General features: G+C 43.1%; 2 protein-coding genes across 2 annotated transcripts; both read right to left on the reverse strand.

Annotated features, from left to right (window-relative positions):
* On the reverse strand, window positions 1-12,024 carry LOC103717271. The gene is made up of 9 exons (XM_008805591.3): window positions 11,774-12,024; window positions 10,720-10,783; window positions 9,690-9,822; window positions 6,750-6,981; window positions 2,732-2,860; window positions 2,552-2,601; window positions 2,377-2,474; window positions 2,010-2,297; window positions 1-752 (listed from the first exon to the last, which is right to left on the reverse strand). Exons 2-9 carry the CDS (start codon window positions 10,765-10,767, stop codon window positions 264-266), a joined length of 1,467 nt encoding a protein of 488 aa, XP_008803813.2. The 5' UTR covers window positions 10,768-10,783; window positions 11,774-12,024; the 3' UTR covers window positions 1-263.
* Window positions 12,025-15,142: 3,118 nt separating this feature from the next.
* On the reverse strand, window positions 15,143-16,670 carry LOC120104612. Its single transcript, XM_039116053.1, has 3 exons — window positions 16,518-16,670; window positions 16,015-16,428; window positions 15,143-15,742 (listed from the first exon to the last, which is right to left on the reverse strand). Exons 1-3 carry the CDS (start codon window positions 16,668-16,670, stop codon window positions 15,143-15,145), a joined length of 1,167 nt encoding a protein of 388 aa, XP_038971981.1.
* Between the last annotated feature and the right edge of the window lie 658 nt (window positions 16,671-17,328).

Raw genomic sequence — 17,328 nt, forward strand, 5'->3', positions numbered from 1 at the left:
TGATGAGTTTTAACAGGGGCTTCCTTTCCTATATATCTCACCTTCCATGCTATCCCACAACATCACAGGACACAATAAAGTAGCACTGCTGTTATATGAGCTGCACATAGAAGTAAATCATCGATAGAAGACAAAAGGCTTCTATTAACTGTACAACCTTTTCAGAAATTCTCTTTTTTTTTTCGGACGTGAAATCAGAAAGTATCTCTACAGCAAATTACAGCTCACTCATCGTAAAATGTAGGAGCAAGCCAATATTTATCTCATTCATCTTTCATGGTGATCTGATGCCTTCTCTTCTGTCCAACCTCCACAAGTAACGTGAGAAGAGCCTCGCACACTTGCGAAGCATTTGCTTTGCCAGGGTCATTGTTTAAGGAAGCATACACCATCCAACCATGATCCAACTTCTGCTCTGGCCGAACTACAACTGAGCCAGGAACCTCGGCATCCTTCCGTGTGACAAGACCATCGCTCTTCTCACCATATCTGACTTGAAGTAGCTGTGCACATGCAGCCATTGCAGCAGGAATTGGCATAACCACTGGAAGCTTGGCTGGTTGGCCATCTGCAAGGGGTGCAATGATGGGAAGCTCTGCATGTGCCACATGAGACAAGGTGGCAAGGACACTAGGGGTGATGGCAGCTTCTGTATGGAAGGAAACCACAGGAAGTTCTCGTGGCAATTGGTGTCTCCCAAGAAACTCCCTCCTTTTTTCATACGTAAGATCTTCCAGGGCCTGCAGATCACCCTGCAGCGCATAAAGAATAAGATACTATTCCAGAGGACAAATTGGCACAAAACTCGAGAATGAGTATGAAAATCAGGGTTACAAGATTACGACTGTTTTTAACATCCTAACCCAGAATACCAGAGCCCAGCTATTATTGCTCTGTTTGGTAAAAAAAGAGGAGCAAGCCCCTGCCGTACAGATGTTAAAAGAGAAAACTACAGGATCCAGCCTGTGCTTTTGAGTACGATTTCACCTATATAATACATTTCTTTTCAGAGAAGATTCCACCATGAATAATAGAGGTGATGTAATACATACCCACACTATTTAGTGGACCAATAAAAGTAATATCTAATTCAACCACTGCTCTTTTTAAAGGACTCATTTGTAATCATATAGATTTGACTAGAAAAATAATGGTGGCTAAGGCAAATGCTCAGCCCCAAGCCTTAATTTGTATCTATTTAAGTCCCATCTGCTAAATCCCTTCCTAGAAATGCAGATATCTGTGAACTGAAATCATTTTATTTCTGATAGTTATTGCTTCAATTATCATCAATTTCATTGTAGACAACCAAAGTTCACGTACTAACAGAAACACACATACAAACATTCTAGAATATGCCAGTAACATACATGCAATAGAAGTTACACCAGACTTAGATGTAGCTCAAGATAATGACGGGACTGCAAAAAGAGCTATGACATTCAATGGTAGAATAGTAAGTTTACCGTTTTAGATATGATAACATACAGTTTCTCTTGAAGGTCAAAACAGTACTACCAGACGTGTAAAATTCCTCAACAATTGAGCTGCATATTATTTTAAGGGAGTTCTGCAGAATATGTATTTTAGATCATAAGAAATGCGGACTGTTCAGCAGTTCAGCTATCACAGCCTAAAGCATGACTTAGATATCAAAGTTCAACTTGTACTTGAAAGAAAAAAAAGAAAGAAATTGAAAGTAACAGCGGTAAATATAAATAAATGGTTAAGCAGAAGAAGCAGCCTAAACATGAGATACATTCTCTCACAGCAACATGTATATGGAGACGTGAAATACATGGTCTCTGCAGTTCTGTATAAGAGACAGCTCTTCCTAGTTCATGTTTCTCTCAGACTGAATCAGCACATGCATAATTTTAACCTGGAAACTAGATGATAAAAGCAGGATAAAAAACTACAGAACTGAAGCATTTTACCGACATTCATGTCAATCAATCTGAAACTTACTGAACATTAAGATAAAAGAACCTTGCACATAAATCAAATACCTTAAGGAGTTTGCATATCAGGATCTCCATAAGTTGCCGTAATCTTACATAATCTCCAAGCTGTCCATCCCGCAAAATATCAGAAGCAACTGGGCTGCCTCCATAGGGACTCTGTGCCAATGCTAACCCACCAACCTTATCTTTCAGATCAGACCAATATAAAGATAATGCAGCTGCTGCATCTACTCCCCCTTTGCTATGCCCAAGAATCATTACGCGTTTCTTGGAACCCCAATATATCTCTTCAATGTATTCTTTTATTTCTCTGGCATTTTTATCAACTGAAGCCTGAGGTTCAATAGGTAGTACTGAGAATAGGCAAGACAACTTCAATGTAAGAAAACCAAGGAAAGAGAAGGACAACTACCTCGCTGTGAATCTTAGCAATATGACAAGCCAAGCCCATCTTTGAAAAGTATGTTTTTGTATTAACGAAATATAGTGGACCATGGTTGCTAAAAAGACCTGTAACCAAAAAAAGTTGATGAGCAGATATAAAATTTTAAACTTTATTCTACCCCTTGACAGAAAGAAAATATTACCAGGAATCAACAAGTACACCATTGAGTTTGGCAATTTATGCTCATTATTTCTGACAAAGGAAAAGGTTGATTAAATAATCATAAAAGCAAATATTTTATATGCATTTTTTTGCAGATTCATTATGATTTTGCTCTGTTTAATTATCCAAATGAAGAAATTGGTATGGTAGTGATGCAGACCTTATGTTCTCAAATAATTCCATGAACCTCTTAGTTCCATCTTCAACCGGCAGCATGCCTCTGGCATGTTGTAGCCATCCAATGTCATCTGCTGAACCACGAATAGTTTTTCGAGCCCGAGACACAAGACTGCAAGTATAACCGGTAAGAAACTATATATCCTAAGCAAGATAACTTATCCAGAGAAAATGAATATTTTGCCCAACAAACTAACAATACAATGATGAAGTCTTCTACAAAAATTAAAGTGTAATTCTGCACAAAAATGAATTCATTAAATTGACAATCTCTACATGATCAGGTTTAAACTTCAACAGTACATGTAGTAACTAAATATAAGAAACATAATAATCAGTTACAGGAACAGCTCATTGTTCAAACTTCTGCTGACAAAAAGAGATCCCACTTAATACAACTTCCTCTCAGCTAGGACATATAACAATTGGTATCAGCATCTGAACCATGGTCCCCAACACTATGGCATCAACTTTTGTTTACATCTATGTTTGACTTAATGTTCCATGAACGTTGATATTGAAGGTTTTATGTTGTCTTTTTATCTTAAAAGTAAGATTCAAGGAATGCCCTAGTCCATGATATTTGCAAATGGTATCCAACAGAAAAAGAAAAAGTTTTCTCAAGTTCCAAGTCATGAACTCGGATGCAATCAAATTACACATCAAATTAGAAGATATAGTGAAAATAATCATCACAGACAATAATAATATTTCATACGTGAAGTCCAAGATGGGAAACTAGGAAAGTCCCAAGAGAAGTGCTGAGCAGAAAGAGCTCAGAGATAGTTGCTAAAATGAGACCAGCACTAAAAGAGTGCACAAGGAAAGCAGCCAGACCAAACATTAAGCTCTTTGAGCTTGTCGATGAGATAATATCAGAATGAGCTATGCGAAGGCTGGTGAAGAAGGCCATAAAGCGGCTTATTGTATATATTCTTAAAAAAATCAATGTGAGAGAACTCAGAGAAGGCATTCTTGCTGTCCATTTGATATAGCAAGTCAGAAAACAAGGACAGTTAAATCCATGATAGCTATTATAGCCCCAAAGGTGAAAAGCTCATCATGAGGGATGCCATATTTTTCAGCAAGGGTATGAGCTACAAAAAGAGCTTTATGGCCTAAACTAAACCTGAAAAGCAACTTTGGAGATTATTGAGCTCACTCAAACTGCTCGATCAGGGAGGGACAGATTTTTTGAGTCTCCGGAAGAGCTTGAAGCTTTTAGTCATGAAACTTGCCACTAGAGTCTGAATGTTCAACAATCCCATGAATTAAGGTTCGTAATAGGCATGAAGGGGAAATGACGAAAAGACTTTGAAGGCTATAAGGCTTTAGAAGATCCATGAGGGCAAAATCCTGGCAATAGGAAGTATGATGCTCTAACTGAGATCCTACATAGTTATGAGAAGAAGACCAATTTAGAAATGGTAGCAAACAACACCTAAGCTTACAATTCTGCGGTTTAGAATTAGTATAATGGGAAAAGATATTTAAGCTCACTAGAAATGCAAAGAGCAAAGAAACTGCACCCAGAAGTATGGATACATCTGTAAGTTCAAGAGTTAATTTAGCTAATATGCAAGCATCTCAAAAGAAAACAGGGAATCATGGACTATAAAAGACAAAGGTAAGTATGAGCAATTTTAATATGATATTTGCATATAAGAAATACTCAGGTAGTATAAATGATGTAATAATATCTTCTCTCAACAAAACCATTCTGCTTATGTGCTTGAAGACATGGCTTTAATGATGTAATGTTGTAAGAGAAAAGCTACTAGTCTTATATGAGAGAAACTTATGTGCACAACTACTGAAGCTACATAATAGTGGAAACCACCAATGTAATTCAACAAGACTAAGCTCAAATATATTAAAGTCAAGGTCATGCTAGGCAAAGGATTACCACACAGCATGAAAAGGGGAAGGCATGGTACTTTGCTAAGCTACAACCAGTAAAAATGTAAAATTAATAAAGCCCAATATTATACAGATCTAATCCTAGTATAAGAAAACTGGCCAAAAACAAGGATTGTATGGATGAGATACAAACAAGACATTGGCATCATGGCTTGTTGTACTAGACTGTACAGCCCGCTATATAGTGCACCACCCAGTACTGTTGGGTAATAAGACTTGGTACACCCCCCGGCACTAGATATTTTGGTTGGTTACCAATATGGGGTCTGGTACCAAAACTACAAAGTACAAACCTTGATTGGCATAATAGTTGCAATGCTTTATGATGAGAATGGGAGATATTATAACCCTACCTTGCAATTCATCCACATGCACTTAACTGCACTAGAATCTTGCTATTGGACCTGCCATAGAAGACTTTTTTACCCTCAATTTAAACATTGCTTTTACTACAGTTTTGTGGAGATTTTATTCATTTGATATGAACAAACAAATTAAAAAGTCCTAAAAGAAGCCATGCCTCCCAATGTATTTGAAAAACCAAGATTTTGAATAACACATTATGATGTTATGGTGGACCCCCTTCCAAAATGTTATAACGATTATGATAGTCATTATTTGCCTTAAAAAGTACCATTGGGATTTTTTATATTAGGCTGTTGTATACTTGTAGATGTGTTATAATAGAAATAGACAATAGTGGGAAGACAACAATGTTATCTTTCCCTTCACTTTTCATTGGATAAACAAATATTTCTTTTGGACCACACAATCACTTTAAAGGAAATTTTGATGCGAAAAAAAATGAGTCTTGATTCTTGAAGATAACACCTTATCTAGAGAAAGGTACAAGCAAAATAACAGCCATTGTTTATGTTATAAAGGACATTCTAACATTAAGTAATGCATTATAGTTGCCATTATATCTCTACCTGTTATTATATATAATGCAGCAGTGAAGCACCGAAACTGTTATAATGGCTATTATAATGGCAATAATTTATAACGCCATTATTTAAAAGTTAAAACCATGAGTTACAAAGAGGTCAAAAGAGAGGCAAAGTCATGCCCCTCCTCCCTAGGGGGCCCACTAGCGACATTGAAGCTACCATCAACACCACCAATGTCCTCCCATAACTTCTGATATTTGCTGATATTTTTTTGGCATGAGGTGTTGAGGATGAAGATGAAGCTGTGCATGCATGGCCATGGCCACCTCCTCTCTCTGCCCCCATTCCACACCCAATTCCATTTTGTTGAGGAATTTGAGGCCATGGGAGCAACGAACGGAAGAATGGTTGAACCCTTCCTGTTTATTGTTTGCACTTCTCTATTCCCTTCCACTCTACCACTTATTCTCCATAAATGCCCATAATTCCCTTTCTCAGAAGTAAGAGGGTGCTGTGCAATTTTACTATGGTTATCCCTTGAGGCCTTGACTCTAATCAGGGGTCTCTCACAAAGTTCAGTAACTCAGATGAGCTAGGAATTCTCTTCAATCCTCAGGCCTCAACTTTTAATTATTAGAAAAACTTTAATCCTGCTAACTATGTGTCAAAGACTCAAGTGGAACAGAATAAGCAGCAAGAGTGGTGAAAAAAAAAATCTAAAGAGATGAATATAGGATTCCGGTAGCAAGATGAACAATTAAATTGTATACACAATTCAGTAAAGACATAAAAGATTAATTGACAAAAAATACACCTTTGACCTCTACAGAAATTTTAAAACTCAAAAAAATTATTAAAAAGTTGATATTCTTATATTGAACTTATTCTTCTCAAGATACATATGAAAAAAGATTCAACCACACAACTTATAATTCTTCCAATATTCTTTAAGAAACTTAATATGTGCTTATCAAGCCTAGCACATAATCTAGATTTTCATTCAGCATCAAATCATTTATCACCTGAGTCCAAAAACCGCAAGCAAGAGATCTATAAAAGCATGATACAGAATATCAAATAGCTGACATGCAACTGATATTTTTTAATTAAATGCATTCTTCAAATCTAATACCATTAATAGAATTGTAATTTAAGGGGGGTATGAAAATGTGGTTATTCGAGCATTCATACTCCTGGAACATTGAAGATCCATTCTGAAAAATACGAGTTGGAAATTTAGGTACAGTTCTATCTCGAGATGAACTTCCATCAGAACTTGTCCCTCTTCCACTGTAAACAGGTGAAGCAGCACTGACATCACTGGAGTGTTCATATCTTGTAGACCAACTATTGAAGGATGACTCACTGGTTTGTCCTGATGGAAATGTTATTAATTCCTGACCTTCGTCGGGAATAGCTCCACCTGTGACAGCAGTAAGAACAAAAGATCAAGGTAAGTGAATATCAAACCTTTGCATCTTCATTCAAATTCAACAACATAGAGGACATTAAGAAGTCAATCATGAAATCAGATGCAGGTACAGGCATTGCTACACAGATAGGTCGATGGATGGTAGATGGATGGACAGATATATATTATATATGTGTATGCCTATATATATAAAGAGAGAGAGAGAGGAGAGAGAGAGAGTTATAAAATGCAGTCCATGTGGCTTCATATGCAGGTGCAGCCCAATAATTGCACCTCATGAGGCCAATGAACCAATGAACTCCTCATATGGAGCCCGGCCACCTAGTGAGCCACCAAGCACCCTCATAAGCTTAGCAGGACATATATGCATTCTTGTTACACATGGATTGCGGTGATGGTGGGAGTCATTGTCATATGAGTCACTTCTAAGGCCGTCAAACAAATTGAGCTGCTCGAGCTCAGATCGAGAAAAGCTCGTATCAACCTCACTTTGAAACTAAACAAACCAAGCTTGAACCAGCAAAAAAGGCACAAAATTAATTTCAAGCTGAATCAAGAAGTTGATCCAACTCGATCAAGCTAGGGTCAATAGAGGATATATTGGATCAAGGCTTTAGTTAGTGTTTTCCTTTGACTTCTTCAAATCAATCAAAAGTCAAAATAGTCTTGAACCAAGCTTGAACTTAACTTGAAATCAAGATAGAATGTAAGTTTTAATTCAAGCTTGATTCAAGATGAATTGATTTCCGCTTCATTTAAGATTCCAAAGCTAATCACTAAGGTTCATTTTTGGCTCGGTTTGAGGTTAGGCTCAAATTGAGTTCAAAGTACTAGTAAAAAAAAAAATCAAGCTTGATCTAACAGCTCAAGCTTGAAATTAATTTCAAATTAAGCTTGATCAAGCTCTCCTCTTGATTACACCTTAGTCACTTCCCAAAGGAGCCAAAGAAGAACTCTGATTTTTGAATACTATTTAAGATTGGTAGCCTAAGTACTAAATGATTTGTTTATTAGCTAGGGACTCCAAACCTCCTTACATGCCACAATTCCTGTAGTTCTTTTATTTTTTTGTTATTTTTTTTGTTGCAGTGGCATACTTAAAACCCAAGATTAGTTCTCAAGGATTTTTGTTATTTTTTAGGTTAACATACCATACCATACTTAAATAAGTTCTTAAATAAGCAAGAAATTGTATAACAATTTTTTCTTATTTTTTCTGAAATATTTATTTAGGTATTTTAATTTTCTACTTATTTAATATATTTAATGAATACCATTCATTTCGTAAATACTTATATTTACTGAGCATATACGTCCGCACACCACATATGTACTATCCCAATTAAGGGTGGAAATCTATGACCGACCTACCAACCAGCGTATACCTGATCCGCATTAAACAGGTTCAGATTTAAGATAAATGGGTTCGGGTCATAAACAAGTCAACCCTCCTCAACCTGTTTATTAAACAAGTCCAATCTAGGTTCATAAGTTTCGACCTATTTAACCCGCACAAACCTGTCAATGCATCTCAAGTCATCGATCCCACTCCCAAAGCTCCAACGAATAAGACAACAATACATGGATTGTATGCTTCACCAAACAAATTCACAGCCATCGAATATCACATCTATTTTCCTTAACAATGGAAAAGATCCCTGCCCCCCATGCCCCCCCCCCCCCTCTCTCCATCTCTATATCATTTCCTCCATCAATCCTTCTCTACGCTCTTCCACTCCAAGGCCACAAAGGAAAAGGCTTCCCCAAGCCTTGGCCCACCACTTGCTTCAACCATTGCAGCCGCCCTAGCACCACCAACTCCATCTTCAACCTTGGCTTCTCCCCACCATCATTGTTGGTGATTGTCCCCTGCAGTCAATCACATTCCGTCCCTTCCTCTCCTCTCTCTCTTTTGGTTTGATCTGAACATGGTCCCGTTCTTGATTTTCTTTCAAAGATCATAAAATTTCTTTCAAATATCTAATCTTTTTTGCCCTATTTCTTTGATTTCATCATGAAGGTGGTGAGGAAATTGGTGGCAGCGACTAGGGATACTATCTAGAGAGATCTAGAAGTACCAAAAGACCACAGAGCGACTGACAAGGAGTTGTTTCATCGTTATCAAGAAGATGCAGAAAAAGAAGATGCAAGAGAATAGAAGAAAAGAGCAAATATTTTTTTCGCTTATTATTCTATTGTCTTAAAGAAATAATTTAATTTGTGACCTAAAATAAAACCTATGTTCTAGGAATTTTTTTACCTCTTAGCATGAGATGTTTTCTGCATGATTTATTGTAATATAGAGGTTAACATATTTATATCTGAAACCTAAAATAATAGTCATGTTTAAGACTGGTTAAGAGGTTACTTGGGTCAATTTGAGTTTGCATATCAAAATGGGTTATTAGCATTAATACAGGTTCACAGTTCATTGCAGAGCTAATTGGACTGACCTACTTATTAAACAAGTTAAGCAAGTCAGGTCAGGTACCTGTTTGTTAAATAGATCAGGTCCAAGTTTCAATTCCAACCTATTTAATAAACATGTATGTTTTAGGTTGATAATTTTTCATCTCGAACCATATCTGACCTGACCCAACCTGATTGCCACCCCTAAATTCCCAATCTCTCATAAACTATGACTCTCTTTCACCCTTGGGAAAAATAGTTGATGCTTAATGTTTAAGTTGGGATCTCACCAACAGGGACGGAGAAGCAACGAGTAAAATATGAGGTTGTTTGTGCAAGATAAGAAGCAGCTTCACTAAGAGCCGGAATGGAGGTAAATAGCTGGGAGTCATGCCCCTCATCTGCTGAATGATCATCACGAGCCTGGAAACATTAATGATCGAGTTAAAATTTCAAAAATGAATTTTAAAAACCTAATCAATCTTGTGCATAAAATTCTAGATACGACTTATTTAATTTTCCCCAAAAAAAACCATGAAAATTACTAAGGGATGGTCTTTGCCTGAAGCTTAGGACTTAAGTTGAAGGATCTGTAAGTTTATTTACATAAGAGACCTAAAAGGACCAGGATCCTTTATATGAACTGTTACCACTATCCAGAGTAATTGAATAAATCTTTGTAAGGAAAAATTTGTTCAAAAACCTAGGATACCTGTCTCGCTTATTTATGTCTAAACATGATGGGATGTTTTCAAAGAAAAGAACATAAATAATTAATTTAAACAGTGGCACCAAAATAACCTTCTTGAGAGCATTTGTGGTGCAACTAGTGAAAACTGACACAAGCTTTAGACACAAGAAGAATGATTTTTGGCAATGACCTACAGAAGAAATGACATTACCATAAATATAAGCTTATTTAATTGGGTCATACACATTGGAAGAATCCATTTGCAGATTCTTTCATGATGAACTTTAAAACAAAGAAAGTATAGGTTGTACCTCGCTGTAAGTGATACTCAGTGCTTCTATGTTTGAATACCATTAATTTGGAAAAAGAAATCTACTTGTTCCAGATAGGAAAAGCTTAAACACAAAAGGAATTGGTAAAGTATGCGGACATACACTGCATATTATGTAAGTATGTCTTTCATCATTCAAATTTGCTTAACCAGCTTGGTTGTATTAATATGTATCAAAAGCTCAAAGAATACCAGCTTGGTTGTATTAATTTTCTTAACCAGCTTGGTTGTATTAATATGTATCAAAAGCTCAAAGAATACCATCCTAGATGCATAACATCTTGTTATAGGTCCCTACCATCAAAGCAATAGTTGGTTCCACCCTTTTTGAAGGCCTCTTCTCCATGCTTGCCGACAAAAACCTAAGCATCAGACCATTGTTAATACTCAATAGCATGCTGGCAGTTACTAAATATCATGGATGAAGCCGAAGAGAGACATGCTAACAATGCAAATGAGACAAAATGGTTGCTTATATGGAAATAATGAGTTGCAAGATAGAATCAATTAAAATATGTAGGCAGAAAGAGGCAGTTTTGAATGCTAAGTTTTAAAATGTCAAAAGAAATTTTATGTTAGCATAGAGAATATCATCTACGAAAAATTAATTTTCTTCTACCATTTTAGGCTTATTTTAGCATAGACAATATTATCTACAAAAAATTAATTTAGTATTAGTCATGTTGTCGCAATAGCAGCAAGAAAACAAGCAAACAGACATGCATGTAAAAAAATCTTTGAAAGTTCAACAAAAAAGCACAGAAGAAAAATGCAATGTACACCCATGCAGTAGCATCGAAGGTTGGGCATAACAGAAATAGAAGTTCTAACATGGTAATTGTGGGTAGTTATTAGGTTTGGAGTGTACATCCGTCTCGTGGACTCGTCCAATTCAGAACTATGAGGAGCCCCTAGTCTTCCGAGTGGGCACCACGGCGCCAGGCACTTTGGCCAAACTTTTGATACAGAGACAGGTGGTGGCGGTGCCAACTTTACCTTCTTGACGCATGCCAAAAATATACGATCCAATTGCCAATTGGTGCACAATTCTACGACTAGATCAACCCAAATTACTGAAGTATAAATGAACGCCTTCACAATCGACAAAACACACAGAAAACTAAAACGGATCATCGAACCTCATATAAATAACAACCATTAATTTATCCAGTCCAATAAACAAAACGATAATTACACCAGAAGAAGGTGGAAAAGAAAAAAAAAATCCGCAAAAATACCAAGATTGAGTTTTCTTCCCCTTTCCGTTTTCACAAATTAATGATAGAAATAACAAGTCAAATTCTTGGGAAAACCCTAATCCAAGAGAAGTATCAAAAGAAGCTCGCTCGTACCTGGCTGGGATCGATCGCGGAGGAGGGAAGAGTAAAAATGGGATTCCGAGAGTTAGGGTTCGTCCGCAGGCGTTTTTCGTGGAAAGGAAAAGGTGGGAAGGAAGTAGGAGAACGGATCCGTTGGCTGTTAAACCGACTTTGGGAAATGGGGAGGGAAGGGTTTCCTTCAACTAGGAAACCGGCACACGGTTAGCCGAACACGCGCTCGCCACGATCCCTTGCTTGCTGCCCACCGCTTATGTCCAGAAGTCGGAAAAATTCTAGATAAAGATTCTACCACCATAACCCCAAAGTGAGGGTGACAGCATGACAAAGTTAGGGTGGAGATGAGTCAAAGTTAAGACCTAACTCAGATCCTGTTCGGTTTTTCTGATGGGATTGCGATTGCCAAGCTTCTCGTAACCTGATCAATTTGGAAAGACGATGAAAGCCTAAGAACCCTTGATGGTTTCATCATACACTTTCTGCTTCTCTTTCTTTTAATGTTATTTCTGCTTTTATAACTAATATGGCAAGTCATAAGGCCACCTTTTTATCCCTTGTTTTTTTATTCTAAATTTACTGTTTTTTTTTTTTTTTTCTTAAAACGGGTGCTTCATACAGTGCGTGTGTGAATACACCCAATAAGATCAAAATACAGTAACTCACGGAGTGCCAATGGCAACTCCCCCTCCCCTGACCAAAGAGCATAACCAGAATGGTGGGCCACGTAGGCAGCTACCCAGTCGGCTGCCCCGTTGGCCTCCCTAAATACATGCTCGGCCTGGATGGCCATCCCATCTCTCATCATCGCCACAATATCACGGATCAAGGGGTGGTCTGTGTCCCCGCCCCTCAACCCCCTCTGAATCCACTGGATGACAGTGGCCGAGTCACCCTCTAGGATGATCGAGCTAGCCCGCAGAACAACCCGCGCATGACGAAGGCCTGCCCAGGCTGCACGCAGCTCTGCTCCGGGGACCGATGTATCATACAAGTGGCAGCCACCAGCAGCTACTGCCCTAGCGTCCGGGTCCCGTATGACAAAGCCTGCACCGCCACGAGTGCCGCCATCCAAAACCGACCCATCGAAGTTGACCTTGAAGAAGCTCGGGGGTGGGGGCTCCCAGGTGACAAACACCATCCGAGGAGCTGCCGAGGCAAAGGAGGAGCCCCAGATGTCCCAAGCTGTCAAAAGTCTATCCGTAGGTGGGGTGGCTCTGATCTCTGTGGCCTGTGCCCGAGCAAGCTCTGCAACAAACCTCGGTGACAACCTACGCTCGCCAAAAATGTGAGCGTTCCTAGCCAACCAAATCTGGTATGCTGTACAACTCGCTCTGATACCCTCATCGCGAGTTTGAGAACTGGCTAACCACTGTCGCACCACTCCGAGAAACTGTAATCGTGCACTCCGCGCCCCCTGCTGGAACCCAGTCCACTGCCATGTCGCCCTCGCCCATGTACACTGGAATAGCACATGGTCCACTGACTCCTCAGCTCCACACGTCGCACACTCTGCCGAGACCCCCCCGCCACGCCTGCTCAACTCGGCTCTCGTCGGGAGGCGGTCCCAACATATCTTCCATAGGAAGAGGGCTACCCTCGGGTGAAGACTCGACCTCCAAGTCCAGGTGCAGTCCGGCCCCGACTCGTGCCCCGCCGAGAGGATGCGGGAAAGATCACCTAATCTGACACTGGCCCGGCTCGAGGTGCCCCAGACCCTGATGTCCGGCCCCCCACATCCTGGTAGCGGGAGGGACCGAATCCTCGCAGCTAGGTGAGCCCCAAACAACAACCTGAGTCTGGCCTCATCCCACTCTGCCCCTCCAGGGACTAGTAAGTCACACACACGTAGCCCCTCCACAGCCTCAGTGTGAACCATAGTCGGCGAGCAACTCAGGGGAAGGGAGTCCACCCATGAGTCACCAGTCACATCGATACTCCGGCCATCTCCAATCAAACATCTGGTATGCGCCAAAATAGATGGCATGTAACTCCTGATCTCGCGCCACATGAAGGAGACTCGTCGCCCCCCTCCCCCCGCTGCCACTGAAACCCCCCGACCATATCTGGCTGCCATCACCTGGCTCCAGAGGCCATGAGGCTCAAGCAAGAATCGAGCCGCGTGCCGAGCAAGGAGCGCCTCGCGTCTCGCTATGAGGGACTGCACCCCCAAACCGCCCTCGCCGATAGGAAGGCACACCTGCTCCCATGCCACCAGGTGCACTCCGTGACCGCCACCGTATGACCCCCACAAGAAACTCCGAAGAAGTCGCTCGATCCTCAACAGAATCGTCTTCGGAACCACTGTGTTGGCCATAAGATACACCGGTATAGATCCCAGCACCGCTCTAACCAATGTCACTCTCCCCATCATAGATAAGGAGGGAGGAGGACGCCCTCCATCCCTCCAACCTACTCTGGACTCGCTGCATCAAGCCGGAGCACTCCGCCACCCGTAGCCTCCGGCCAGTAATGGGAACACCTAGATAGGTGAGTGCCCCCTCCTGCTCTGGTATCTGCAGAATCCCTCTGATCTCCTGTCTGACTCTGCTCTCCGTGCTGGGGCTGAAGGAGATGGTGGACTTCAGCAAGTTCACTCTCTGGCCGGACGCCACGCAGTAGTCTGCCACCACCCTGCGGAGAACCCGAGCGTTCGAAGTCCGTGCCCTGGTCAAAAGAAGACAATCATCAGCAAAAAGTAAGTGGGAGATAGGTCGAGCCCCCGGGGCTGGGGTATAAGCCTCCAGCTCCCGACTAGCGCACACCCTCTCCAAGGATCGAGACAAGATATCAGCACAGATAATAAACAGATAAGGGGATAAGGGACATCCCTGTCGTAATCCTAAGGTAGACTCAAAGAAGGATGACGGAGTGTCGTTGACCAAGATAGAAAATTTTGGCCCACGGACACACCCCATCACCCAATCAATCCACTGCCTCGGGAAACCATAAGCCTCCAAAGCTCGCTGAAGAAAACTCCACCTGATCCTGTCATAAGCCCGCTCCATATCCAGCTTGACTGCCATTAAGCTGTGCCGCTTCGAAGCTCGCCGAAGATCCCAAAACATTTCCTGAGCCAACATAACATTGTGAGAAATATTTCTGCCGACCACAAAGGCCCCCTGCTCCTGGCTAATGATGCCCGGTAAGAAGGGCTTCATTCTACCCACCATGATTCTTGCCACAACCTTGTATAAGGTTGTGCACAAGCTAATGGGACGAAAGTGGCAAGGCTCAGTCGCATTCTGACGCTTAGGAATAAGCGTAATAAAGGTGGCCTTCCAGTCCACAGGCATGGCTGCCTGGGTAAAGAAGCACTGAATGGCCTCCACCACCGCAAGCCGGATAATACTCCAGTACTGCCGAAAGAAGAAAGGGGGGAACCCATCAGGTCCCGGGGCCTTGTCCCAGACTGCCTCCTGTACCTCCAACGTCGACACCGGCCAAGGCTACACTCTCGACATCACGAATGCCCACATCCACCCTCAGCGGGCGGTCCCCATCGCTGGCCTCCTCATCCACCGTCCATCTAGTGCGGAAAAAGTCAAGTAAGGACTGGCGGATAGCAGGCTCGCTCTCTACCCGGTGTCCGGACCCATCTCGCAGAGAGTGAATCATGCTCCTCCGTCTCCGTATGATAGTAGACCGATGGAAGAATCTAGTATTACGATCCCCCTCGCTAACCCACTGCACGCGAGATTTCTGACGCCAGAAGATCTCATGTTGACGTAACAACGAGTGGTGGGTTGCGAGCAATCCCCGGAGATCAGCCATATCAACCTCTGGGAGCGTACCTCCTAAATCTTCCTTCCTTTGCAGCTCGGCGATCGAGGACTCTACGCCCTCCAGTCGCCGGAAGATATCACCCACAACCACACGATTCCATCGACGAAGGCGTCTTTTGGTCAACTCGAGTTTGCGTGAGACCTGTTGCATGGGATCGCCATGCACAGGAATCCGCCACGCATCGCGAACAATATCCCAAGACTGGGGATATGACAGCCAAACCTTCTCGAAACGGAAGGGGCTGTGATGCGTAATGCCCGGTGAGGTGGAGAGTAGCAATGGGCAATGGTCCGAGGCTATCCGAGGCAGGTGGCTGACTCGGCCAGAGGGAAATCGGAGGATCCAATCAGGGGATGTAAAAGCCCTGTCTAACCGTTTCCAAACCCGAGCATTGCCCTGCTGATTATTGCACCAAGTGAACTGTGGTCCGGAGAAACCTAAGTCTACCAGGCCGTTCCGCGACACAAAGTCACGGAACTCCCTCCTGTCCACTCGATCCGTGAAGGCAGCGCCCCCCGCTTCTCATCCTGACTCAGAATACAGTTAAAATCACCAATCACTACCGCCGGAATACCCTGGGCGGTCAGATCGGTAATCTCCTGCCAAAGGATCCTCCTGACCCGGTGATCCGTGCTAGCATATACACCACACAGAACCCATGGAGCAGCGTCGGGTGTTGATATGACCATGATTACTTGTTGAGAGCAGTTGTGGAAGACATCAATCGTCGCCACACCCCGCCTCCACAGAACCAAAATCCCTCCCGACAACCCCTGGGAATCAACTGCATAGGTCTCCCAATCCCTTTCCATACGCCGCCTCAGCCGGCTGAGCCCCTCACCAGATAATCGGGTCTCATAAAGGAGACAGATCTCCGGACAATGAATCTGCACCAAACGTTTGAATGAAGACGTGAAAGACGGCTTGGCCGCCCCTCTGCAGTTCCAAGAGAGAATCATCATGGATCACAGTCCACATAGTCGGCCTCAGATCCATCCTCTCCTAAAGTCGCGGGGACATCCTCAGGCTCAGAACCCAGGTGGCCTCGCTCCTCCACCCCTCCACCAGGTGCGGTTACAAACCCCATAACAACTGCCCTAACCCGCTGGGCGGCAGTAGAATGGTCCATAACCGCTCCTAGTGGTAGAGCATCGGTCATGCTCCCCACCATGTGTGGGGGAGGGTGGCCTCCCGCCAAACACCCGCCTGGGGTAGTGTCCTCCCGCACCCCTGCAGTGAGGATAGGCGGGCCAAAGCGAAAGACCCCCTCCGGTCCACTCCCGGGGCCCGCATGAGCATCCCAAGTCGGAATCACACTCGGCATACCCATCATGGGTGGGTCCTGATCACCGGCCTGAGGGAGCCCCAGACCAACCGCCGTCTCCTGAGAGGGTGGGCTGTACCGGAAAGGGCCAGCCCACTCATCCTGGGCCAGAGGAACCGGCTCAAAACTATCCCCTGGGCCGGAGGCTAGCCGTGACTCCCCACCAGTCTGGGCCTGCAAGGCATGGGCTCGCGGGCCCTCCTCTCGGCCTGGATGCGCCAGGGCCTGCAGCCCTGATGTGACCTGGGCCCGCAGGCCCTGCGCCACTGGGGCCTTCGCGCCCCCTTCCCGATCTGCGGCCCAGGCGACAGGCCCGCACTCAAACGGGGGCGCAGAAGGGGCTGACCCACTCACGCGGGTGGTCGTGGACCCGCACGCGATGGGGGGCGCAAGGCCGCTCGCGGCAGGGAGCGGGGAGGGGGGTACTCGCCCGCTCGCAGCAAGGGGGGCGCGGGGGGGCGCT

Source organism: Phoenix dactylifera, chromosome 2 (assembly GCF_009389715.1).
Source record: "Phoenix dactylifera cultivar Barhee BC4 chromosome 2, palm_55x_up_171113_PBpolish2nd_filt_p, whole genome shotgun sequence".
Taxonomy (NCBI): domain Eukaryota; kingdom Viridiplantae; phylum Streptophyta; class Magnoliopsida; order Arecales; family Arecaceae; genus Phoenix; species Phoenix dactylifera.

What these genes read in the sequence shown, in the direction of transcription:
- LOC120104612 (XM_039116053.1), bottom strand. Translation starts at nt 16,670, where the DNA reads ATGGACCATTCTACTGCCGCCCAGCGGGTTAGGGCAGTTGTTATGGGG. An exon ending in ATGGATCTGAGGCCGACTAT is followed by an intron (nt 16,429 to 16,517) that starts GTGGACTGTGAT and finishes CGTTTGGTGCAG; the next exon opens with ATTCATTGTCCGGAGATCTG. An exon ending in AGTGGACAGGAGGGAGTTCC is followed by an intron (nt 15,743 to 16,014) that starts GTGACTTTGTGT and finishes TCATATCCCCAG; the next exon opens with TCTTGGGATATTGTTCGCGA.
- LOC103717271 (XM_008805591.3), bottom strand. Translation starts at nt 10,767, where the DNA reads ATGGAGAAGAGGCCTTCAAAAAGGGTGGAACCAACTATTGCTTTGATG. An exon ending in TTGCTTCTCCGTCCCTGTTG is followed by an intron (nt 6,982 to 9,689) that starts GTGAGATCCCAA and finishes CTGCTGTCACAG; the next exon opens with GTGGAGCTATTCCCGACGAA. An exon ending in GAATTATTTGAGAACATAAG is followed by an intron (nt 2,602 to 2,731) that starts GTCTGCATCACT and finishes TTCCTTTGTCAG; the next exon opens with AAATAATGAGCATAAATTGC.